This window comes from Mastigoproctus giganteus, chromosome 4 (genome assembly GCF_048544385.1).
Source record: "Mastigoproctus giganteus isolate SK-2022 chromosome 4, ASM4854438v1, whole genome shotgun sequence".
NCBI lineage: Eukaryota > Metazoa > Arthropoda > Arachnida > Uropygi > Thelyphonidae > Mastigoproctus > Mastigoproctus giganteus.
Window position 1 is genome coordinate 48,527,704 of NC_143578.1, and position 27,150 is coordinate 48,554,853.

Below are 27,150 nucleotides of genomic sequence, written 5' to 3' on the forward strand. Positions count from 1 at the left end.
TTACTAACTGACAGTTATGAAATTGAAATAACAATAGATGTCACACACAATTAGGCATAGCATGTAATGCTATAAACTTTCACTTAAAAGTTTGCACTTTTATATTTTAATAATGATAAATCTCTTTGTTAAAAAGTTACTAAAAATTAAATTGCTATAACAAATATGTTAATTTTGCTTAATCATGGTGATCTGTCATCTAGATATTCTGCTCCGGGTCAAAGCTCACACAAAACCTATCTTTCGACCAATTGTACAGAAGGGTTCCTGCATCAAGGAACTTCATGCTTTGTTAGAAAGATGTTGGGCAGAGGATCCCACTGAAAGACCAGACTTCAATGCCATAAAAACTGAAATGAGAATCATCAATAGGTAAATAATTATAATCTTTGTCCTTATACTTCTCTGATGAGTTGCAGTGTCATACAATAATTCTTTTAGGTTTCTTGCCATAAATAAATAGGTCATACTATTTTGTGATACAAAGTTGGAAATATCTGAAAACATTCTGTATATTTATTCCTGAGTTTTTTCCCCCTTAATTTTAAGAACTGAGGCATAATGTCTTCGTGGACTTCAGCAGCTTCATCAGAACCTTTGTCAACATGTTGCTGCTAACCCACTGTTTCTTCCATCATAACTGGTGACAAATCACTGGTGTATGGATATGACCCAGAAGCAAAGGCACAGGCCTCTCAGTGGAAGGCTCCAAAAAAAAAAAAAAAAAACCAACAAGATAATCTTGATTAAATTCAAAGATCATGCTTAATCTTATTTTTTGACTTACAGGGCATTCATTGCTTGTTATGAAATTGCCCTGCATGATCAAACAGCAAACCAGGAATAATATTAAATATTTCAATGGCAATTGCATGATGCTATTTGGAGAAAATGGTTGGAAAAATGGGCTTCAGGGAATTGGTGCTTGAATCATGGCAATTCCCCTGCACACTTGGCACCTTCCATTTGAGAATTTGTTGTAAAGAACTTCACCACTGTGTTCTGTCATCCGTCATACTCCCTGAATTTATTCCTCTGTGGTTTTTTGTTTCCCAAGATTAAAGCCCCCTTGAATGGTCATAGATTTGCAATGACTGAGGAAATTATTTAGAATGTGATCTAAGAAGGAGCTCACATCTGGTGAGTATGGGCTTGGCACACCCAGGGTCCTGAGCTGGATATCATCATTCTTCTCTTTCTTGATGATTTCCTTCTATTTTTCTGTTTCTCTCAGGGTGACTTGGGAATTTTTTTTTTGGCTGGTGCAGCATAAGCCTCAGGCTTCCTTGCACCAATAGCTAATAATAATAATAATAATAAGAAGAAGAACTATTAGCAGTTCCAAAAGATATCTATTAGGAATACTTCCAGAAGAGTAAGGAAGCTACTTCAAAGGGGAAGCTACATCCAAATGGCCAGTTTATGATAATGATAAAATTATAACAAGTTTATGATTCAACTATCATAAAATTGTGATAATTTTAATTTTAATTATTATAATTATAGTAATTATAATAATTATACAAAGGGGGTTCAAAAAAGATTTGTATTCACCCAGAAGTAGTTGTGATAGAAGGTTGAAGCAAACACAATGTATTGCACTTTTTCAACATAGTCACCAGACAATGATACATTTTTGTTGCCTCTCACTGCACTTCTGCAGACTACTTTTGTAGAAGTCCTCTGACTGTCCTTCAAACCCATGACTTGGTAGCAGAAATTGCCTCATCGTTAGCAGCAAAGTGTTTGCCACAAAGAGAGGACTTCAGGGGAGGAAAGAGGAAGAAATCTGAAGGTATAAGGTCATGGGCATAAGCAGGATGTGGCAATATTTCAGTTTTCCCCTGGCACATCGACAACATTTCATGTGCATGTTGTGCCCTTTCCCTCTGGTAAAGGGTTAGAAGGCTAAGAACCCATCTAGCAGACACTTTACTCATATGCAACTGTTGATGATGCTCTGCAGCTAGTTCTTTGATGCTAATATGGTGATCTTCCAGGATTGATGCTTCAAGTTTTGCATCACTCTTTGGTTACTGCAGTTGTTTGGCATCCTGGAATTTCTTAATCATGCACTGAGGTTCTTCCACATTTGAATTGTTTATACCAGTGTGCACCAACACTGTAACCTAGGCAGTCTTCTCCATAAACAGTGACCATTTCTTCATGGGTTGTTTTGGGTGTTTTCCCTTGCAGAGAGAGGAATCACATCACTGATCTGTATTCACCTTTATCCATTGAGACACTTCACTTCATTCAGTTCTGCAAATAAAAAAAAAATCAATTGTCAGATCAAAACCAAAATTTGTGTGGTTCCTATAGAGATTTCAAGGTATCAAACATCTTTTTATAACAACTGCTTCTGGATGAATACTAATCTCTTTTGTATCCCCCCACTCATAATTATATTTATTAAATATAATTAGTGCAATTTTTTATGTTTTGTTGTTTGTTATTTGGTTTTTAGGAGTATTAGCAACTAAGGCCATATTGCTCCAGAGATATGCGTCGGTCATTCCCTGACCTTTCCGCATCCTCTGTATTTGGTGGTCACAGGCTCAAACCCCGGTTTAATCAATAAGCGTGTGCTACGCACTGCTGCTCCTGCCCACCTGGCTACGGAGGCACCAATTTTTTATCTGCTATGTAAATATAATTGCAAAACAATAGATGTGCATAGTTTGTTCAATCAGGGATAATTTTCTTTCTTATGGCATGATCTCCACAATAATTACCTTATATAAAGAGCATCACATTATGGAATCCTTACTGGTCCCTTTTTCACATGCACAATTCCTCTCTGTACTCAAAATGTCCAGACAAGTAAGAGATGCACCAGTTTTTTTTTTATTTTTCTGAATTTGGGAGTGGGATCATTTCCTTCCACATTTCCCAACAATTTTCTCTAAATCATGATACAGTATTTTCTGCTTTCATTTTAGTTTACTCTGAGAAGTTAATTGATATTGTGAGAAAATTGAGATTATGAGAAATTAATTGTTTATTTGGCATTTAACAGTATACAAAAAATATAGTTAAAAATATTATTACACTGCTTGTTTTGCAAGCAATGTAATTATGTGACCTAGCTTTCAGGATGGATATGTGAATAAGGACAGCACCTCTTCACCTATAAAATACCCTATAATTTGGCCCATTGTAACCTTTATGCATATTTTAGAAACTTGCAGTTCAATCACAAAAATTTTCAAGCAGCAAATAATGGAATAAATTATATAAATAATAATTAAGAAAAGACTATTTCTAATACAAAAAAAGTTAAATATTAAATTTTATAAAAAAAAATTAAACTGTCATTTGCTTGATGTTCTGTGAATACCTATGTTCCATTTAGGTACCTGAATGACAAGGGTTTAAATATCCTTTGTATACTATAAGATAATTTTTTATAGGTTAGAGCTCCCAACCCACATTCTGGATGAGAAATATAGTAGCTCTTGAATTCCCAGGTAGAATTTAAGGAATGATAACTGGATGAATCGGATGAAAACATCCCATTAGAAATAATGGAATGTTTGCATGCCATTTGAAGTTATTGGATCAAATTTTTGAAGTGCTGTTTTTTTTTTTTAATTCCTATTTGAAAGGTTTTAACATAAGTGGGATATATTTTTATCTGTTCTTGAGATATCTATTTTCAGTTACTATGTTTGAGATCTCTGTTGTGTCATATTCTCTTAGTAAAATTCTTTTTATCTATGGATAGCCTAAGATTCAAACATTAGTACATTTCCTGTAATATAACCTGGGAGATTTTATGTTACAGTCTGCAGTTCCTTGTCTTTATAGAGGTCGAAATGGAGAAGTAAATATAATGGACAATCTGCTGTCCAGAATGGAACGATATGCTAACAACCTGGAGGTACTTGTGGAACAAAGGACTGCAGCCTTTTTGGAAGAGAAAAGGAAATCAGAAGAGCTTCTTTATGAAGTCCTTCCAAGGTGAGGATTAGACAAAACTTCTGTATGAGAACCAAGTTAAAACTATTTGTGCAGACTTATTTTTAAGATGATTAAACATATCAGCTAATTGGTTGAATACCATAGAGCAGTGTTTTTCAACCTGTATAATGCTAGAGAAAATTTTCAATGGTCAAAAGACCATTTAAAATAAACAAGAATAAAAAAAATGGCTAATTTTATAATTTAAAAGATATTAAATATTAACATGGTGGAAACTAATGCATCATTTCATATAGTGAGTCACCATTGTGAAAAAGTTAAAAACCATTGCTGTATATGGGCATATGATCTTTTTTGTCTTCACCTAAGGTTTTCAGAGAAATTCTTATTTTTAGGTCTGTGGCAGAACAGCTGAAGAGAGGAAAGTCTGTAGAACCTGAACTGTATGATAGTGTCACCATATATTTCAGTGATATTGTAGGTTTCACAGCAATGTCTTCAACCAGTACTCCAATCCAGGTATGCAGTTTATCATTTGATTCAGAAAAAAAGGTTCTTAATCGCACATTACATTGTATAATTGCAATGTGTTGTTGCTAGCTTACTTGAATTTTCTGGCAGCTTTAAATAACTTTACTCTGAGATTAGTTAGAAATCTCAGGGTTTTAGTGTTGTATATTTATTAATCACTAGGACATAATATACTTTTAATATCTGTATTAATTTGTAATAAGGTGCCTCTGTAGCCAGGTGGGAAGGAGCAGCAGTGCGTAGCACACGCTTCTTGCGATTAGACCAGGGTTCGAGCCCGTCACCACCAAATACGGAGGATGCGGAAAGGTCAGGGAATGACCACCGTATATCCCGGAGCAATATGGCCTTAGTTGCTAATGCTTCTAAAAACCAAAACAACAACAACAATTTGTCATAATTGTTATTATACTAATTTTTCTAAACTGTGAAATTCAATTTTTGTAATGATATTAATCTGATCTTAATGCACCTAACACTTCTTGTGCTTTACAAAGCTCACTTCTAATTCTGCTTGGTTTTATTCAAGAATATAAAGAACTGAAAATTAAGAACTAGAAACAAATCCCTCCTCATGAAGGTGATTATCCACCTTTGCATGGTGGATAATCATTTCACTAAAATCCAGTATAAACAATAAAACTAAAACAAATGAGGAACTCAGAAAAAGAGTTTTCATATTCCCGACTCTGTGCTGACTGTAGTTAAAACAATTTGAGAGATGAATAAATGATATAAGGAATTTTAGGAAATAGCCAGTATATACACCGATGAGCAAAAACATTATGACCACCTATCTAATATGACGTTGGTCCTCCATGTGCAGCTAAAACAGCTTGTACCCGGCAGGAAATGGACGCTACAAGATTTCTAAACGTGTCTTGTGGTATTTGGTACCAACACATAACCAGCAGACCTTTAATTCCTGTGAGGCCCGTGGTCGAGATGCCGGAGATCAGAGTTTCTGTTCCAACACAAACCACAGATGCTCGATGGGATTGATGTCTGGGGAATTTGGAGGCCAGGGCAATATCTGGAAGCCTTCCTCATGTGTGGCATGACGCATTATCCTGCTGAAAGATTGCACTGCTAGAGGGGAATACCATTGCCATGAAAGGGTATACCTGGTCAGCAATGATGTTTAGGTTGGTGGTAGACGTCAGAGTGCCCAGCACATGGATGACTGGACCAAGGGTATCCCAGCAGAACATCACCCAAAACATGACACCGCTGCCACTGGCTTGTTTTTGTCCCACTGTATATCCAGATGCCATCACTTCCCCAGGTAAACAATTTACACGTACCTGGCCATCCACATGGTGCAACAGGAAACGTGATTCATCGGACCAGACAACCTTCTTCCAACCACTCAAAGGTCCAGTTTCGATGCTCGCATGCCCATTGTAGGTGCTGTCGCCAGTGAACCGTGGTTAGCATGGGCGCTCAGAGTGGCCTGCGGCTATACAGCCCCATCTTCAGCAGGGTTCGATGTACTGTGTGTTGTGACACATTATGCCTGTCACCAGCATTCCAATTACTGGTGAGTTGCGCCACAGTCGCCCTTCTGTTGCCACATACCATCCAGGAGAGCCTTCGCTCACCTCGAGCATCGATGAGCTGTGGTCATCAGACACCTCACCGGTGGTTTGTGGGTTTCCCCTCCTTGGACCACTTTCGGTAGGTTCTAACCATGGCTGACTGTCAGACCCCACCAGCCATGCCATTTCGGATATGCTCTGACCCAGTTGTCTGGCCATTACAATTTGGCTTTTGTCAAACCCACTTAAGTCTGCTGCCTTTTCCATCTGAAGAACAAGAGTAACACTGATTAAAGGAGCTCAGTATCGGGTGTTTTTTATACTGTGTCCCAACCTGCGCACATGCTGTAGTTCATCTGCAGTTGCTTCGATTTGCATAACGACTCACTGGTCATAATGTTTTGGCTCATCTGTGTAGACCATCACTTAACTCTCTGACTGATACATTCTAGAAAGGAATACATTCTAGCAAAAGATGTTGCTAATAACTAAACTAAACTAAAATTCAAGCATTGTACAGAAAGATATTGCTAATTCTTATTTTTAAATAACCTTTTAACAATTAATAACAATTACTCATACCTTGAATTTGGTAATAAAATATTTTTGAAAATTCAAAATCATTGAAATATATTTGAGAATGCATGCTGGTAAATGTTAGGAGCTAATACTATAGTTATAATTTACTATTCTTTTTTAAAAAAAATCCATATGCACTTTAAACCTTACCTTATTGCATGCTAGGTTGTTGTTGTTTGTTGTTTGGTTTTTAGGAGCATTAGCAACTAAGGCCATATTGCTCCAGGATATGCGGTGGTCATTCCCTGACCTTTCCGCATCCTCCGTATTTGGTGGTGACGGGCTCGAACCCCGGTCTAATCAAGAAGCGTGTGCTACGCACTACTGCTCCTTCCCACCTGGCTACAGAGGCGCCATGCATGCTAGGTAAGGTCAAACTTATGATCATACATTTTAGGCTATGCTTCATGTAATACTACCTTTTTAATTTTGGATGAGCCAGTTAAAAAAAACAAAGAGCTCTTAAACCTGCATATAATTGTAGGAAAAAAAGTTATAATTGAGTTGTTAACTGTTTGGGAACTAGAAATTAACAAGTTTTTTTTTTTTATATATGACAAGAAATAACTTGGTTTTCTGCCTGTATAAATTAAAAAGTCACATTCCAATATTAAAAATAAAGAACCCCTTATTAAAAAAAAAATAAAATTCAATCTATATGATAATTTTTTTTTCAGGTGGTTGATTTTCTGAATGACCTTTATACCTGTTTTGATGCAATCATAAGTGACTTTGATGTGTATAAGGTAAGTGACTATAAATTTTATTTATTAAAAGAACAATGTGTCCATCCTTTCATGTTTTGCATCATTTTTAACCTATGTTCTGCAGAACCATAGGGTTCTGAAAATGTTCCAAAAAAAGTTTTATTGTTTTTTTTTTTTTAATTTGTACACATCCAGTTACAGACATGCGTGTGTGTGTCTTCAAAACATTATATACAGTACATAGACTGTTTTTTAGAAAATAATTTTTTAAAATAGTTATGACTCCTATAATTATTACCGATATATAATTTGTTCTGTTAAGGAGCATTACACTCATCACTGGCATTTACACACATTTCAGTTTGGAGATCTTACAGTTGTAGTTTTTCTGTTCTAAATTTAATCTACCACAACCAGGTACTACTTTCATATTTTAACTTCACTGTAGGTTTATGCTGTTTTAGCTACAGAATTAACATGTAGATGCTGATACAAAATTTAAAATTTTATACAGATTTAACCTGCTTCTGATTTTATAGATTTAAAAATTTTTATATTTGTATAATTAACTTTGTAAAATAATAAGAGGAGTTTACCTCAATATAGTACAAAGAACACTTCCGTATGATACTCTCCAGAAATTAAAATGAAAAAATTGAAAAACTTACATTAGAGTAAAAAATAATTAAAAATCAATTTAACACAATTAAATCAATTTAACTCAATTAAAAATAAATTTAACACAATTAAAAATATTAAAAAGAATCTAACAAAATTTTCCTTTCTAGGAAGGAAAATCGTTTTGAATATTTTCGTTAGATCTTTTTAATATTTTTAATTGCGTTTAATAATTTTTAATAAAAGAATCTAACGAAATTTTCCTTCCTAGGAAGGAAAATCGTTTTGAATATTTTCGTTAGATTCTTTTTAATTTTTTGATTGCGTTAAATTGATTTTTAATTGAGTTAAATTGATTTAATTGTGTTAAATTGATTTTTAATTATTTTTTACTCTAATGTACGTTTTTCGATTTTTTTCATTTTAATTTCTGGAGAGTATCATACGGAAGTGTTCTTCGTACTATATAGAAGTAAACTCCTCTTATTATTTTACAAATATTAATATCAATGTAGAACGTATTGAGCATTACAGATCTGATTCATAATATCTAATTCATTTGTATAATTACCATAAATAAGTTATAGTTTAAGGTGATGGATCACAGCTTTCATTTGTGATCTTCCTTAAGATGGTAATACTCAGTTGGTAATTTTTTTTACACATTGCTTTTTCAGAGGTCTTGCAGTTGGTACTAGTATTAGCCATATAGTGCAAGGAAGCCACTGGCTTTCTGCACTGGCCAAAAATAAATAAATAAGATAAACAAAAAAAGTAGTTGCATTGCTTAGGGGTGACCTATTAGTTATTTTTGTTGTTATTTAGTTTTTAGGAGCATTAGCAACTAAGGTCATATTGCTCCGGGGATATGCGGTGGTCATTTCCTGACCTTTCCGCATCCTCCGTATTTGGTGGTCACGGGCTCTAACCCCGGTCTAATCAAGAAGCGTGTGTTACGCACTGCTGCTCCTGCCCACCTGGCTACGGAAGCGCCATGACCTATTAGGATTGCTCTCCCACTGACATCAAGTGGTGTGAAATGCAACTGCTCAGATTGCCCTGCACTAGTCACTTTCCAGTGACCTTGGTGGTCAGTAGTCAATTTTTTCCACATTTTTTAAAACTTTTCCGTGGAGTCTATTAAACATTATCAAAACTATTGTTGAATATATGTTTCTTCATGATACTGTCGTTGGGTTTTAAACCTGCAAAGATAAATCATATATCATTCAAGAAGTCTCAACGAGGAATTGAGCTTATGATATTAATCAGAATTTTAAGTATTAATTTTTAAATACAAAATTCAGTAATTTATGAATTTGCATAAATGACTAACTCACATTGTAATTATGAGCAAAACAATAACAGTTGAACCATTAGTTTAATGCGTGCTTTGGATATATGCGATCAAATCGAGATGTAGGAATTTTTTTTCCCTTTCTGACTATTCTTTCTGACTAAAATTGAACTTAGTGATATACACAAGAAATTAAAAAAACAAAAAAACATGTCACCAAGAATAGAAACAGGAACTTTATTTTTGACCTTTGTATTACTTATCTCTTTTATTTGGTAATAAATGATGCGGATACTTTTTTTTCTTCTTTTTTTTTGCTGATGCTGTGTAAGTGTTACTTTCCTGCATCATTTGCCACTTCTAATACTAATACCAAAATATTTTTAAAAATTTGACTTTATTGAAAGATGTATTATTTGAGAATGTGTGAATATACATATTAATTAACATACAAGTTAATTTCCCTCTCATGGATATACTAAATGTAACATAAATTATTACTAGCTGCTTTTCTCTATAATGCAGTCTCACTGAGTTGTGCTGGTAATTTCTATTCATAGTAGTTTTCCATCAGGTGCTGTTCCATGTGGTGATTATGTACAATTTTCCAAACACCTTGTATTATCAAATATTTTAGCATATTAACCTTTGCATAAGAATAGTCTCAACTCCCTGGATTTATTAACTTTTATATAATTTATGATTTTTATTGAACTTGTATCGAATCTGTACATCATCTTTAAATATTACCATGTACTACAATTTTTGTATGGGTACAGAACTATGAACAGTAAAAGTTGATGGCACTTAAGTTGCACTATAAGCATGTGAGGAAGCCCTTTTATATACAACAGCTTGCACATTTAACACATCTCTGATATATACATTCAGCCTAAATTTTCAAAGCTCACAAAGTTTTGGCAACCAGTTATAGCACAGTTTGGTTTTTAACCTTGGAACCACCTGTAATAATTTACTTCATGAGGTGAAATATAATACTTATCAGAATACTGATTTAGATGTTAGGTTAGGTATGTTTTAATTGCCAAATCAACTAATGCTACAAATAATCAGGCCCCGAGTGCCAAGCGAGTGATCAAAGCGAATCTACAAGTGAATTTCAAAGCGACTTCTCTAGAGTTAATAGATTTCAGAGAAATTTCAAGTGTTTCATTTGCTAAGTTATTTATTTTCAGCTCTTCTAAATAAAGAAGTAAGCTTTTCAAAAGAAAGGAAAGGTACCTTTCTTCTTCTTGTATATAGAAATAACACATAACACACTAACCACTAATCTCTAATCGCTTGGTCACTGGTGGCACCGCTCCTGCCTCCACGTGGCGGGGCCGGTAACCTGGAGGAAAAGTTATCCTCTGGGGCTAAAAGGAGCAACCATGGATTATGACAACTTTCCAGTACTTGAGCCTAGACGCTCATGTCATGACTCAAATGAACCCGAACGTGACGAATCACAATCTAAGAGACTACGCAAAAATGAGAATCAGCAGGAATATCCAGCGTTCCTCATATTACATTCTCTTTCTGCCAAACCTGTGAGTTCACTTTCACCATTTCTAATCCAGAAATGTTTGGAAAGTGTGGCTGGTTCACCGAAAATGGTGAAAAGACTCCGATCTGGAGATCTTCTAGTCGAAACAACTAAGCACCAGCATTCTCAGTCTCTACTGAAATTATCCACTTTCGGCGGAATACCAGTACAGGTCACCCCTCATGCCACTTTAAATAGCTCCAAAGGAGTAATAGCAGAGTGGGACCTGATGAATGTCACTGAAGACGAGATAGTAGAAGAACTAAAAGATCAAAAGGTAGTTCAAGCAAAGCGGATAATAATTAAAAAAGATGGTGAACTTGTTCCCACTAGGAATATTATCCTCACATTTAGTACACCAACCTTACCATCATGTGTCAAAGCGGATACCTTAATTGCCGAATACGTCCCTACATTCCGAACCCAATCAGATGCTTCAAGTGTCAAAAATTTGGACACTCGCAAACAGTATGTCGAGGAGACGCCATCTGCCCAAACTGTGGTTCTAAAGCTCATGCACAAACGGACTGCAATGCAGAAACGCCACAATGCCCAAATTGTAAAGGCCAGCATCCAGCATACTCAAAATCATGTGAACTCTGGAGGGTAGGAAAAGAGATCCAGAAATACAAAGTTGAGCAAAAGGTCACCTACCAGGAAGCTAGGAAAAAAGTTATGCTCAGTATGCCAAAAATTACCTATGCTGCGGCAGCCAAAAAATACCAGTCAGCTGCAACACAAACGGCAGTCACAGTACCTCCATCCATCTCAATTGCTGATTGGGCCCGATCAGTGCTGTCGGTCCCACAGCAGCCACCTACAGAACAATGTAAAGTGACTTGTGCTAACAATACTCCGCTAACAGTCCCACCAACTGCAACTGATACTCTACCAGAAACTGTGAAATTGAAAGCATCATCCCCAAATATTGCACAACAACCATACTCAGGAAATATGGACACAGATACTGGTACCCCGCATGATGAGACAATATTAGATTTACATGCAGAAGATGATATGGACCTTGGGCGTCCTAGCTTCCCAAAAAAAGAAAAGATGAAACCAGAACGACACAAGCAGGTTGGATATAAAAAACAGACAGAACCATACTCAATCCCAAAAACTAAATAATGCAGAATATTATACAGTGGAACTGTAGAGGTCTACGAAGCAATATATTTGATATTTATGACCTAATCAAACAGCACAGTCCAATCAGCCTCTGCTTGCAAGAAACCAATCTAACTCCGCAGGTGACTCCAGTGATTAAAAATTATAGTATCTATCAACAAGACATAAGCAATACTAACTCAACCAGAGGAGGTGTAGCCATACTAGTTGACAACAAAGTTCCTACAAAACAGATCTCCCTGCAGACCACATTAGAAGCTGTAGCCATACGTATTGTTTTAAATTTTACTTTAACCATTGTCTCTGTATACCTTTCCCCAAACAAAGAATTCACTGTGAAAGAACTGGAGGACCTTATAAAGCAGCTTCCATCTCCTTTCATTCTACTAGGAGATTTCAATGGGCACCACACTATGTGGGGATCTCCCCAGATAGACAAACGAGGAAAACTTATTGAAACAGTTCTTGAGAGCCAGAATCTCACATTATTAAACACTGGTGCTGACACTTATATTCATTTTCCCACCGGAGTATCTACTGCCATAGACTTGTCAATATGTTCCCCAAAACTATTCCCAATCATTCAGTGGATAGTTTCAAGTAACCCACTAAACAGTGACCATTACCCAATTATTTGCAAATTGCAAACAAACAGAACCACACATATAGCCAGCCGCATAAAATGGAAATTTTCAAAAGCAGACTGGAACAAGTTCACAGATTCAATTTCCTTTGATAATGAAGTCATCAAAAGCCAGTCCATAGATAAAGTTACCGACCACATTACTGCACAGTTAATAACAGCTGCAACCTGTGCTATACCAAAAACCACAGCCAGTCCTCGCAGACATGCCAATATCTGGTGGAATGATGCATGCCGTGATGCTAAAAGAGAAAAGAATAAAGCATGGAATCGATTTCGCAAGTATCCAACAACTGAAAACTTGATTAATTTTAAGAAACTTAAAGCAAAGGCACGTTATGTGCAGAAAAAAGCGAAAAAAGACTCTTGGATCCGGTTCGCTTCCACTATTACTAAAAATACAGAGATTAGAAAAATCTGGAATAAAATCAAAAAACTGAATGGTAAACTGTTCCCCGAATCAATGCCGATTATAAGCTGGAAAGGTAAAGACTTCTCCACTCCAACAGAAATTGCAAATGCCCTGGCAGATTGCTTTTTCCAAATCTCCGCAGCATCAGCATATGAGTCTACTTTTAAACAGCTAAAAGCTAAAGCAGAAAAGCATAACCTGAACTTCAATACAAGGGCATCTCCTCCATATAACCGACCTTTTACATCATTTGAACTAGAGAGCTGTCTAAATAGGTCGGGTGATAGTGCACCAGGGCCTGATGGGATATACTATATAATGCTTAAACATTTAAACAAACAAGCTTTGAATTCATTGCTAATATACTTCAACCGGATATTCTCAGATGGCTACTTTCCTCTTTCTTGGCGTCACTCAATAGTTCTAGCGTTTGCTAAACCTGGAAAGGATCAATCAGATCCACGAAACTATCGGCCAATATCTCTCAGCAGCTGCCTTGGTAAGACACTAGAAAAAATGATCCACGCCCGTTTAGTATGGTATCTAGAATCTCATTCGGTGATGAATAAGAATCAGTACGGATTTCGGAAAAATCGGTCAACTCTAGACCTTATGGTCAAGGCAGAATCCAACATACGCAATGCTTTTATCCGTAAAGAACATCTAGTCATGATTTGCTTGGATATCGAAAAAGCCTTTGATACCACCTGGCGGTATGGCATACTTCAAAATCTGTATGCCACAGGGCTCCGGGGTCAACTACCCCTTATCATACAGAGTTTTCTAGAAAACAGGACCTTTCAAGTGCGTTACTGCAATTCACTCTCCCGTACATTTGTCCAAGAAGAAGGGGTCCCACAAGGATCAGTTCTAAGTGCAACGCTCTTTGCGGTTAGGCTAAATAATGCAACAGAAAATATTCCGGCTAATGTTGACACCTATTTATATGCAGATGACCTTACTATATCCTATCATTCACAAAGCATGCGGTCCATTGAGCGACAATTGCAGCTCTCGATAAATAAAATAGAATCATGGGCATCCCACAATGGCTATCGTCTCTCTGCAACAAAAACAACTGCTATCCATTTTTGCAAAAAGCGTCAGCTCCATCCAGATCCCGAGCTAATATTAGGAACCCAAAAAATACCACTTAGCAAAAGTATCCGGTTCTTGGGCCTTACACTTGACACCAAACTTACCTTTCAGGCACATATACGACAAATAAGAACTCAGTGCATGAAAAAGATTAATATCCTCAAAGTTATATCTTCCATGACATGGGGAGCCGATCGCTTCACTCTTCTACATCTGTATCGAACCTTAATAAGATCTCGTCTAGATTATGGAGCCCCAGTTTATGATTCTGCACGAAAGACAGCATTGGCTTGGCTCAATCCGGTCCAGCATAGTGCTCTCAGGATTGCCTTAGGGGCCTTTAAGACATCCCCAGTGCAAAGTATGTATATAGATGCCAATGAACCTCCACTACATCTTAGGAGAAAAGTATTGCTTCTTAGTTATGCAGTCAAATTACGTAGTCACCCGTCTCATCCCATCTGGACATATCTTTTTGAACCGCAGTGGGAAAACTTATATAGAAATAAACCCAACGAAAACAAACCTGCTGGTATTCGGCTACAAGAGGTAACTCAAAATTGGAACATCTATCTTGGAAATATCTTTCAAGCTACGGACGCAGTACAAGCACCATGGGCAATGTATATACCTCATTGCGATGACTATTTTCTTCAGTGGGGAAAACACTCCTTATCGAACCACAATCTCAGACAACTACATGCGAATCACGCATTGACCAATGCTCACAGTCTTCAGATATACACGGACGGCTCCAAAACTGATGTCTCCGTGGGAGCTGCAGTAATGAGTCCTGCATGCACTGTCTCTGTCCAATTACCACTTGAATGCAGTGTTTTTACGGCCGAACTATACGCAATCAAAATGGCTTTAAAACTCCTTAACGATGTTCCAAACACCCAAGTAATAATATATACAGACTCTTTAAGTGCGGTGAATGCTCTGCAGAATAAATCACAACATTTGCATCCATTCCTCTCACAAATCAGGTCACAGTTATGCCAACTCAACAAAAATAATCGGACTGTTACGTTTTGCTGGATACCGAGCCACGTTGGAATTCCAGGAAATGAGCGTGCAGACGAAGCAGCAAAACACCCCACTTGCTTCGATTCCACCCCTGTTCCTTTTTCTGACTACAAACCAGTCATACGGCGGATATGTACTGAGATGTGGTCTGAAATGTGGCATAATCAAACCGGTAACAAACTTCTTGAAATAAAACACAATCCACAGCTGTGGAGATCCAGTTCCCGATCAAACAGGCAGGAAGAGGTCGTGCTGGCAAGAGCACGAATTGGCCATACACATCTTACACACCTATTTCTACTGCTAGGAGAAGATCCTCCACTTTGCCCGCATTGTAGTTCCATACTTACTGTAAAACATATTATCATTGAGTGTACACATTATCATTCAGCTAGAATCGCATGTTTCAAATCCTTAATTAGCTCACAAAAACCTCTGCAACTAAGCCATATACTTGGAAATGATGCCACTTTATCAGAACTGTTCACCTTTCTAAAAATGATTAACGCATACAATCACTTCTAGAATAGTCTCCTTTCCTATATTGACAAACACTCCAAAGTAACGGTATAGGCGCAATATGGTCATAGCAGCCCTTGCGCCAATAAATCCCACTCCAACAACAACAACAAATAATCAGTATATTATATCTGTAATTGCATGTTATTCAGTTGGTTTGCTGAAAGAAAAGTCCAAGTTTCTGAAAAGAAAAAACCATAGACCACTGCCTGAGACTGGCTAGTTTTGCCATATTGTGATAAAAGTCCATAAAAATTCTTGTTACATTGACGGGATTCAAAATCAAGCCATTTTCATATGATATGGGAGGAGGGTGATTGTGCTGCTTGCAAGGGCTCAGAATACTGAAAATATTTATAATTATTATTTTTACAGTTACAAATTGACACACATTTTGGTATGAGTTTCTCAGCATAAATCCTCTTTTCTCTGACTGTCTTGGCGCCTCCGTAGCCAGGTGTGAAGGAGCAGCAGTGCGTAGCACACACTTCTTGATTAGACCGGGGTTCGAGCCCGTCACCACCAAATACGGAGGATGTGGAAAGGTCAAGGGAAGGACCACCGCATATTCCCGGAGCAATATGGTCTTGGTTGCTAATGCTTCTAAATAACAAACAACAACAACAATCTGACTGTCTTGGGAGAACTAAGTTATCCAGTTATTTATAAGATATGCAGAAGAAACTTGCCCTCAGTCACAGAAGATGCAATTCAACAATATTCAAAAACATATCCCAAAAGTTTAACCTTGTTAATGTATGGTAATGCCACATGTTTTTTATTATTCCCGAAATAGTAGTTTTGGAAAAATATACTTTTTAGAAGTACATCATTATGACAGAATGCTTCAGATCTGATTTAAACTTGAGAGCCATATAATTTAATGTGTAATTTATTTTGGTCAAATTAGGTAAATTTAGAGTTGATAGGATCTCACACAACATGACAGAAATATCATGTTACAGACTATATATGATTAATATTTCTTCAACTTTGGTTCTTTTTCAGGTTGAAACAATTGGAGATGCATACATGGTAGTTTCTGGTCTTCCCGATAGAAATGGCATGAATCATGCTCCTGAAGTAGCTCGAATGGCATTGGCACTTTTGCAAGGAGTGGATAAATTTGCTATCCGTCATCGGCCTCAGGAAAAATTAAAATTAAGGATAGGCATCCATACAGGTGAGTTTCTGCTTCACAGTGTATATTGAATATTTTGTTGAGTAGGGAAGAATTTTCAAAAAAGATTCAAAATTATAAGAACTGTTTAACTGATATATACATATACTATAACAAATTGAGGGGAAGGTAAAAAAAGCCAACACAAGAACCAGGGGAAACTTCAGGAAAACTTACCAGGCCAACTTGTTTCCTGCTACTGCAGTTTCTCCCTACATTCTCCGTAAACAGATGGTGCATGTTATCGGTAGTGGCAGTAGAAGTCGATAACGATGTATTCATTAGTTTTTTCTCATTATTAAAAGCAGATTTTTGGAGTTCATGAGTGTAATGCCTTCGTGGCTGAAATTTACTTATGGGTACACCCTCCAGACTGCCTCAGTCTTAGGCACCTCTGTAGCCAGGTGGGCAGGAGCAGCAGTGCGTAGCACATGCTTCTTGATTAGACCGGGGTTCGAGCCCATGACCACCAAATACGGAGGATGCGGAAAGGTCAGGGAATGACCACTGCATATCCCCGGAGCAATATGGCCTTAGTTGCTAATGCTCCTAAAAACCAAATAACAACAACAACAGCCTCGGTCTTAAGGTGTTTATCCCCCCCCCCTTCCTGCAGCCCACTCATGAACTCCAATAATCTGCTTTTAATATTGAGAAAAAAATTAATCAATACATCGTTATCGACTTCTACTGCCACTACCGATAACACGCACCATCTTTTGCCCGGTAAGTTAAGCAAAGTTTCTCGTGGTTCTTGTGTTGGCTTTCTTTACCTTAGCCCAAATTGAAATAGGAATTAACTTATTTCAGCTTATTATAGTGTATATATATCAGTTAAACAGGAGGTATTCTGAAGATTTTTCTTCTGAATACCTCTTCAAAAGGTGGTGACAATCAGGTTTTTTGTTTTAGGAGGAGCCTAATTATCATTTCACTCATCAGTTTTTTCCTAATAAACAAATATATCTTTTAAAGAACACATAAAATAATTTAAAAAACAATGTAAATGGAATAGACAAATTAGGGTTATTCCAAAATATACTTTTGTTAAAAAAAGTATATTCCAAAATATGTATTTGCTTAATTAAGAAAAGAAACGCAAGTTATATTTCAAAACAGGCATTGAAATAATATATTAATAAATGCATTTTTGGGAGACTTTTTTTCTCCAGTGACAGGTTTGGACTTAACTCCATCATTTGTAAACTGAGCATAAGTCCAATAGAAAAAAATATATAATGCAGAGAAGCATTTCATTGTCATCAGCCATTTTCAATCCACAGCAGGATGAAGGCCTCTCCAGCAACTTTCCAGTTCCTTCTGTTTTGAGCACTGGCCATCCATTTACTACCCACAAACTCACAAATTTCATCTATCCATCTCCGCCTTTGTCTTCTAGGTTTTCTTCTAGCTCCTCTTGGGTACCATTCTGTTATTTTCTTAGTCCATCTGTCATCATGTCTTCGAGCTAGGTGTCCTGCCCAAGACCATTTTAGTTCTTTAGTTTTGATAAGAATGTCCTTTACTTGAGTTTGCTGCCTAATCCATGTGTTTATTAGAAGCATTTATTAGCATATATCTTTTCACCTGCTATAAGGAAAGAGAGAAATTCTGCAAGCATACTCAGGTGTCAAGCAAAGTTGTACATATCATAAATAAAGAACAATAATTACAATAGAGGAAAAATTCATCATAGACAAAACTGGAAAAATACAATAGGACCTCTATATTCAGACTGATCACATTTATGAATGTGTCTTCAAAATGGCATGGTTGAGGGTCTGTGGGAAATGGGAGATTGTTTCTGGCTCTCAAGATATATAAAATGTATCATTTATAGTATGTGCACAATTTATCTACATGTTCTCCAAAGGTAAATTTCATGAGATTCAGCCTTCTGTTACTCCTTCCCTAAGATTTTATATTTGTTCCCCCTCATTCATGTCTTTCCAGTCGTATTATACCTACCTTATTCATTTTACTGATTCCTTCAGAGTCTTCATATTCCCTTAATTACCCCCCAAGTTGGTTAGATGCCAAGCTCTGCAGTCAAAGCCATTCCTTGGGAGCAATGAGTAGTGTTCTTTGTCCATCTAGTATCCCCTCTTAGAACACTCAAGAAATTATAATCTTTTTTTGCTGCAGCCTTTAGAGTTCAGCAGTTTGTTTGTTATTTGGTTTTTAGGAGCATTAGCAACTAAGGCCATATTGCTCCGGGGATATGCGGTGGTCATTTCCTGACCTTTCCGCATCCTCCGTATTTGGTGGTCATGGGCTCGAACCCTGGTCTAATCAAGAAGCGTGTGCTATGCACTGCTGCTCCTGCCCACCTGGCTACGGAGGTGCCAGTTCAGCAGTATTCTATGTGCTGTCTCACTATCACCTTATATAGTGATAATGATGACATCCTTTTCCTAGTTTTCTGTAAAGGTCCTATAAATTATAGACAGGATACGATGTTTTCCTAGTTTCCTGTTTACACTGAATTGAAAGTTTCATATCTCATTGTAATATCAGATACTAATCAATATGATTCACATCTGATGAATATAATGTGATATTTATATTTTGTAATACATGAAACTTTTAAATATTTTTTGCTGGGAAGCTGTGCTGCAAGTTGAGAGTGGCAGTTCAGGGTAATTAGCATGTGGAATTTCAAATATCTGGGTTAGCCTGTTTAGTTTATTTCCGTGACAGTCTCTAATTTCCAAAGCTCGTGTTTCATGACAAAAATTGATAGTGGTTTTCAAGGTTGACCAATCGTTAGGGTGAAGGTATTTTCTTAATTTATTACGGATTTGTTTTACTTGATGCAGATATTGTTGCTTGATAGAATAATGAGATCTCGGGGCCAGGTTAACGATACTACGTGATGTGGTGTAAGCGAATTTGTTTATGCCCAGTAAATTTTGGTTGAATTTGACCATGGAAAATTTCAGAGTAATGTTTTGTTTGAGGCAATATTTTAGGAAAGTTATGTGGTGATCCTGGGCTGAATATCTAAGTGTTAATTTGGTATATTTCTATACCAAGGTAGGCAAGAAATCTCCCATGCCTGTGAGGTTGAATATGAGTGGAGAGTAAGTGAAGTTTGTGGAATAGTCAAAAGGAATTTATAGGAATGTATTTAATTAATAGATAACAGCAGAAAAGGCTCAATACATTCTACGTTATAAATAAATTAGTTTAGAAATGGAGGAATTACCTCTGTGGTGCCTTGTAGAACACTTCAGTGCTGATACCCTCTGTTGTTACTACTACTATTACTACTACTACTTAGCCACATGGTGCAAGGAAGCCTGAGGCTTATGCTGTGCTAGCCAAAAAAAAATTCCCGAGTTACCCTGAGAGAGAGAGAGAGAGAGAGAGAAGTAGAAGGGAATTACCAAGAAAGAGAAGAATAATGATATCCAGTTCAGGACCCTGGGTGTGCCAAGCCCATACTCACCAGATGTGAGTCCCTGAGGTGAATAACTATACAAATAGATTACATGTATTTCATACCCTCTTAGACAAAATCAATGATCCAATGTACCACAGAATCGGAGGCCCACAAACCCCAAGCCTGACCCTAATATACATCAAATCACCAACCCTAATCTTTGAGTGAGAGAATACAATGCACCCGTTTGTAAAACAATTTAAATGCTTTGAAACCAAATAAATAATGAATCCATACTTTCAATACTTTAAAAACTAATATTAAAACATTAAGACTCCTCTGAAACATTAAGAAACTAAAGAATTTTGTTATTTCCCTGAAGCAGACGGTGCTTTTCGACCAGGGTCATAATCATAGGAAAGTGAAACCGCGGGTGTTGCAGCAGAATTTTATAGCATGGAGATTAGTTGCGATCCTGGAGCATGTGCATGAAGGACCATGAATCTGAGATGGGGTAGGGGCGATGTTACATACACCCTGGACATGTTAAACAAAGACTCCCTACCAGTTAACCATACTAAACTCCTATTAATAGATTACAGATATTTTCGATCTGATAAAACTTTTAACTGAAGCCAATTATATCACCTTCCAAGGTAACGTTTTCAAACTGTTTTATGGCCTACCCATTGGGTTAAACCTAAGTGGTTTACTAGCAGAAATATACCTTACCACTATTGAAACAATACATTTAACACCCTTTCTTCTGCAGATCACCTACTATGGTAGATATCTGGATGATATACTCTGCATCATAGATGCAGGGACCATACAGGACATCCTACAACACTTTAATAATATCCATGCAAGATTAAGCTTCACACTAGAATCCGAAACTACTGAAACAAAATCAGTACATTTTTTAAATTTCACCCTCACATGGGTTAGGAACAAAATTCAATTCAGCATATACAGATAGGCCACTAACACTGGAATGCTTCTTCATTACAATAGCTACCACCCCCTTCACCTATAAAAGATTCATTATTCTAAATAAATTTCTAAATGCGTACAAATACTCAACATCTGAATCAGCCCTAAACACAGAAATAGATTTCAAAATAGAGGTTACCCCCTACCTATTTATAAATGAAATAAGGTTACAAGCAAAAAACAGATTACGTAATACCTGTCCTGTTGTCAACAATAATAACATAAAAAAATATTTTATTGCTTTACTGTATATTGAACAGTGGTTCAAACAACTAAATAGTATTTTCAAAGACACAATTCAAAATCATAGCCAAACCTACAATGAAACTACATGGTGCCCTTAAAAATCACGAAGTCCAATCCTCTTCCACGTTACAATTAAATGATTTAGTCTACAATGTATCTTGCAAGGATTGCAACCCTCATACCAGGGATCCACTCGTTGTACACTCAATATGAGAATGAGACAACATTCAGCATCTGTCCTTTCATCCCACTCCCTGGCTTCGGAACTCGCATTTCGTGCGATCAGTGAAGGCCACTCCTTTCTATTCAGTGAAGCAAAAATTCTCAGCATCCAACATGATTACACCAAACTATTAATTTCGGAGACACTTGAAATTAAATTACATCAAAATTCAGTCAATGTACGTCACCCCTACCCCATCTCAGATTCATAGTTCTTCACGCGCATACACCAGGATCGCAACTAATCTCCATGCTATAAAATTCTGCCGCAACACCCGCGGTTTCACTTTCCTGTGATCGTGACCCTGGTCGTAAAGCCCCATCTGCTTCAGGGAAGTAACAAGATTCTTTAGGTTCTTAATGTTTCAGAGGAATCTTAATGTTTTAATATTAGTTTTTAAAGTATTAAAAGTATGGATTCATTATTTATTTGGTTTCAAAGCATTTAAATTGTTTTAAAATAAGGACGTATTGTATAAGGACGTAAGGACGTCTCTTGCTTGAAGATTAGGGTTGGTGATTCGCTCTATTTTGGGGTCGGGCTTAGGGTCCACAGACCGCTGATTCCGTGGTGCATTGGATCATTGATTTTGTCTACGAGGGTGTGGAATACATGTAATCTATTTGTATAGTTATTCAACGATGGAGAGTATCAGCACTGAAGTGTTCTACAAGACTTCATAGAGTTAATTCCTCCATTTATAAACTGAATAAATTCTAAATAATATATTCTAAATAAAATGAATACAAATGCATGAAAGCAGTATGATAATATCTGCTTTTATGCACATTAATATTTGCATGTAATATCTGTGTAGAATGCACCTTTATTATCCATGTAATGAAACTGCTTTTCTTTGGTAATTTGTGTAGGTCCTTGTTGTGCCGGAGTGGTTGGTCAAAAGATGCCTAGATATTGTTTGTTTGGAGATACAGTCAATACAGCCTCCAGAATGGAAACTACAGGAGAACGTATAAACTTATATATTTTTTTACTGTTCGTTAAAAGCTTAGTTATTTTTTGAATAAGTTAAAGTTTAAAAAATTGCTACACATTTACTGAATCTTCCATAAAGAGATTTCTTCCTTTAATATCTGTAATGGTATAATTTAAAATAAATCATTATAATAAGTAGTTTTTTGACAATTAATATGACTTCTATTTTCCTTCCCTCAAGCCTTAAAGATCCATGTAAGTCCAACCACAAAAATTATGCTGGACCACTTTCATACTTTTAATTTAATTCCACGAGGAGAAGTTGATGTGAAGGTAAGACTGATTTTTGTAATGTCTTTGTACTGTCCTCTTCATTTCTAAAAATTAAAATAATTATGCTGAAACATTTTTGTGTTTAACTTCATGTGTGAAATTAAACTTGATTATAAGATATCTCATTGACATAAAAAAAAATAAAATGCAATCAATATAATTTCAAATAGTTTTTGGTATGTCATGAGTTTTAATCATGACATACCATTTTAATCAAATAGAATTATAGTTTAGAGAGGAACATTCTTGGTATGTGATTATAAGAGGTGTGATCAAAAAGTTTAAGGATTGACATTATATATTGATGCAGTGTTGTAGCAAGTTGCAACTTGTCACAACTACTTGGTGACTCTTCTAGACATGATAATGCAGTCACTTATTTATATACAGTCATTCTGAATTAGCACATATTGAACAGAAGGTGTTTTATGTGCTTCATTATATTTTAAAATGAGTGATTTTACCAATCAGAAAATTTGTATCAATTTTGCTTCAAATTACAGAAAAGTGCAATAGAAACACATAAATGTAAAAACAGCTTTTGGAAAAGATACAATGTGCCATTCAAAGGCTTTCCAGTGGAGTGTATAGTTTAAAGAGGGCCAAGATGGCTCTAGCCATCCTTCATCTTCAAAATCCAATTATTCAATTGCTTGTGTTTGTAACATGATCAGGAGTGACTGATGTTTAACTATCCATGAAATTGTCATTTCTTATGGGTCATGTCAATGAAAGTTTAGCACAATATTTGGGTATATGGTGTGTTTCATCTCATTTTGTGTCTTGCATTCTCGCTGATGATCGCAGAGAGTGGCAAGTTCCCAGATGGCAGGATCTTCATCAGTGCTGCTGCTGACTTACACCTTTTCTTCTATCACTGGTAATAAATCATGGGTGTATGGCTATGATTTATAAGAACACTAAAGGCTCTAAGGCCCAAAAAAGCAAGACAATCTGATGAAATTCGAAGATTATGCCTATTATATATCTTTTGATTTTGCAGGATATTATTTATTCTGAATTTGTCCCACAAAGTCAAATAGTGAGCTAGGAATATTAGTTATGAAACAGTTCTATGGCGATTTCATAATGTTTAGAGAAAACAGCTGCAAACATGAGTTTCAGGAAATTGGTACGTGTTTCATGACAATGCCTCTGCATAGTCAGCACTTTCCATTCATGAATTTCTTGCAAAGCATACCATCACTGTGGTCCCCTATCCACCATACTCACTGTATTTTTAACTTCCTCTACTTTTTGTTTTACAAGCTTAAAGCCCTCATGAAAGGTCACAGATTTGCAGTGACTGAGGACGCCATACAGAATTCAATATTTCTGTTAGCAATTTCAAAAGAAGCCTATCAGCAATGCCTCCATAAGTTGCAGAAGCATTGGAATTGGTTTATACAGTGCCAAAGAGACTGCTTTGAAGGAGATCTATCCACATTGCTGGGAAGCTTCATCACTTTCTAAATATTAGTTTAGAACCAATTTATTATTCTGAGTTATTAATTCAGAACTAATATTTAGGAAGAACTAACAATGTTCCGGTACTTTTTCTAAATGCCATAATAAAAAATCATTAGATTTATACACCTAATATTATGAAACAATGGCATAATCAAAGGGGAGGGAGAAATAATATCTATTTTACCCATTGTTACTAAAAATATATATTAATAGTAATCTTTAAAATTAATAGATTTCTTTAAAAATTTATTTAAAAACAAAAATATAAATTTCACAATGAAACTTGAACGTTTCTTACTAAAGTACAATGTGTTAGATAAAGAGATCCACGAGATATACCGTGATTCGTGCAAATGCTGCATTTTGATTTGCCATGAGCTAAATGCTAGAACTGGTTGTTCTATGAACTGTGAGTCTGAAGTCTGATTTAGTTACTGTACAGTCAATGTGGCTTGATCATATAGTCTTCTGGAGCACGATGTACAGGATTTTTTTTTTTTTTTTTTGTCATTCATATATGTATTATGTATATAATATGTACATGTGAGTTTATGACTGATCTCTACTATTTAGATTAATTAATTTATTTATTACTGTTTCTTCTAAGGTAAAAATTAATTTTTATGGGATTAAATATATAATTTCAGTATTTAAGAATTAAAAGAATTTGCGTTCATTAGATACAAAATGAGCGAAAAACAAGCAAACAACTTAAATAGATTTCTTGATAAAAAACTGAAAACTGTGCAAGAAAATATACAAATATGTGGAAATGATAACGACATGACCTCTTCTTTTCCATCAAGATCTAAAGATGAGAGAATCAGTGACACAGAATTAAAATTTAATTGGCCCCACTCTTGGAATGCCGACATGTGGACTGAGAAGAAAAAACATATCTTTGGCTTACATGTGATGCCAGAAAATTAGGATGTTTGACTTAAAAAATTAGGACCATTTAAAATGCAGGGAGTTACCATTTCAAAGGAATGGAGTTTGGTAGTGGTATCATCTTATGGCAAAGATAGAAGTGCACAATTGACATCTTTGCGTAAGAAAATTTATGAACATTCAAAAAGTACTTCACATATACAGGCTGAAAAAATCTTGCAAGCTGCAAATGAACAACATTTAGAAGTGGTAATTGATCAAATGAATTACTCTGAAATTTCTAGCACCTGTAAGGTTTCTAGAACTGCATATTATATTGTGAAACACGATCGACCATATTCTGACCATTTTGAGTTGTTACAACTTCAAGAATTGAATGGCACTGTTATTGCTCACGGTTTCCGTTCAAGATTAAGTGCTCCTAATATAATAGAGCATGTCGCAAGGCAAATGAAATTAAAATTGTGCCAACAAATTGTGGACATAACATGGAAACTTATCAATTCTCATTGATGAGTCTACCACTCTAAGCAAGAAATCTACTCTGATTATTTATTTAAAACACGAAACCAATAAAATGAAAGATCCACTTTACTTGTTGACATTGAGGCTGCATTTGATGCCGTCCAAGTAAACCAACTACTCACTCTCCTGGAATGCCACTTCCAGATCACAGGGAACATATTATGCTTTCTCTCCTCTCTTCTGAATAACAGAGTTATAAAGCTTCAGACAGGAGATCGCACCCTTACTAGATCCGTCACCGCAGGAGTCCCACAAGGAGGGGTCCTTTCCGGCCTTCTGTTCTCATCTGTTATCTTCCCACTGGTTGCACATTCTCGATGTCTACTGAGCTATGCAGATGATATCAAGATACTTACTCCCATCATTCCTGGTCAAGACCTTGATCTGGTAAAAACGGAAATTAACAACACTCTCACTGCAGTCACATCTTACCTCTGCCAGTTCGGGCTCAAGATCAATCCTGCTAAGTCCGAATTCATGGTGTATTCATTGAAGCAACCTCCTTCTTCTCTCCAGCCTTCGGTCGGCAACACCCTCATCCCAATTGCATCCAGCCATCGTGATCTGGGCGTTGTATTCGACTCCAAACTTCGATTCAACGCCCACATAGACATGCTCCTCACACGTGCTTCAAGACTCCGGTGGATAGCAAAACAGCATCTCCTTCATATCAGAGATAAAAAGACAACCGTGAGGTACATAAGAGCAATCATCTTTCCACCTTTACTCTATGCTGCTGAAATTTGGGCGTCAGCGGCACCATCAATAAAGAAACCACTCTTTGCCACAGAATTCTGGCTCCTAAAGTGGGCCAACAGGAAGCACAACCTTCCAGTTCTGATTCATACCACGCAGCTCGCCAACTCTCTCGGGATTCCACGGCTTCCCACCTTAGTCGAAGACCAACGCCTCCTAGCAACAGTCAAGATGATAACAGGCATAATCGCAACACCTTCATTCTGGGATACCTGTGGCTGGAGGATCCCCCCTGCTGCCCTTAGAGCCAATCCCGAGCTCTACTCGCATTCAGCGCGACTCCATCTCTCGGACAGGTTCCTCCCTCAGCAGATGTTCAAGCAAACCCAGGCACTTGACGCCGACCTGAACAAATTCGCTGTTGACCGGACTTACAGGAAAAAAATTATGTCTAGTAGGACTAATCAGCATTGACATGTGTACCTTACATCTGTTCCTGTCTGATTGAGCTGGTGCTCTTATCTCGATGTTAAGTCAGCTCAATCAGACCTAACTCTCGTAAGGAGTTCTCTCCTTTGTATAAAATATGTTTTCTTTTGTAAAATTACCTGTTTTTGTAAATTAATTGTTCTATTTTCCCGGAAGTTTCGGGAGGTTGTAAAAATGTAAACCCCTGGCTTTTTGGCCGTGAAGGGCATTA

At 36.6% G+C, this 27,150-nt stretch overlaps 1 protein-coding gene across 5 annotated transcripts in view; it reads left to right on the top strand.

Annotated features, from left to right (window-relative positions):
• Positions 1-27,150, top strand: part of LOC150086700 (atrial natriuretic peptide receptor 1-like) — a 193,772-nt gene that overhangs the window by 163,013 nt on the left and 3,609 nt on the right. For all 5 annotated transcript variants that reach the window (XM_090372702.1, XM_090372707.1, XM_090372704.1 and 2 more), the window contains 7 exons: positions 204-372; positions 3,811-3,963; positions 4,320-4,443; positions 7,250-7,318; positions 16,581-16,755; positions 22,472-22,570; positions 22,777-22,868. In XM_090372702.1, coding sequence (XP_090228828.1) covers positions 204-372; positions 3,811-3,963; positions 4,320-4,443; positions 7,250-7,318; positions 16,581-16,755; positions 22,472-22,570; positions 22,777-22,868 — 881 coding nt within the window. The remainder of the gene's footprint in view (positions 1-203; positions 373-3,810; positions 3,964-4,319; positions 4,444-7,249; positions 7,319-16,580; positions 16,756-22,471; positions 22,571-22,776; positions 22,869-27,150) is intronic.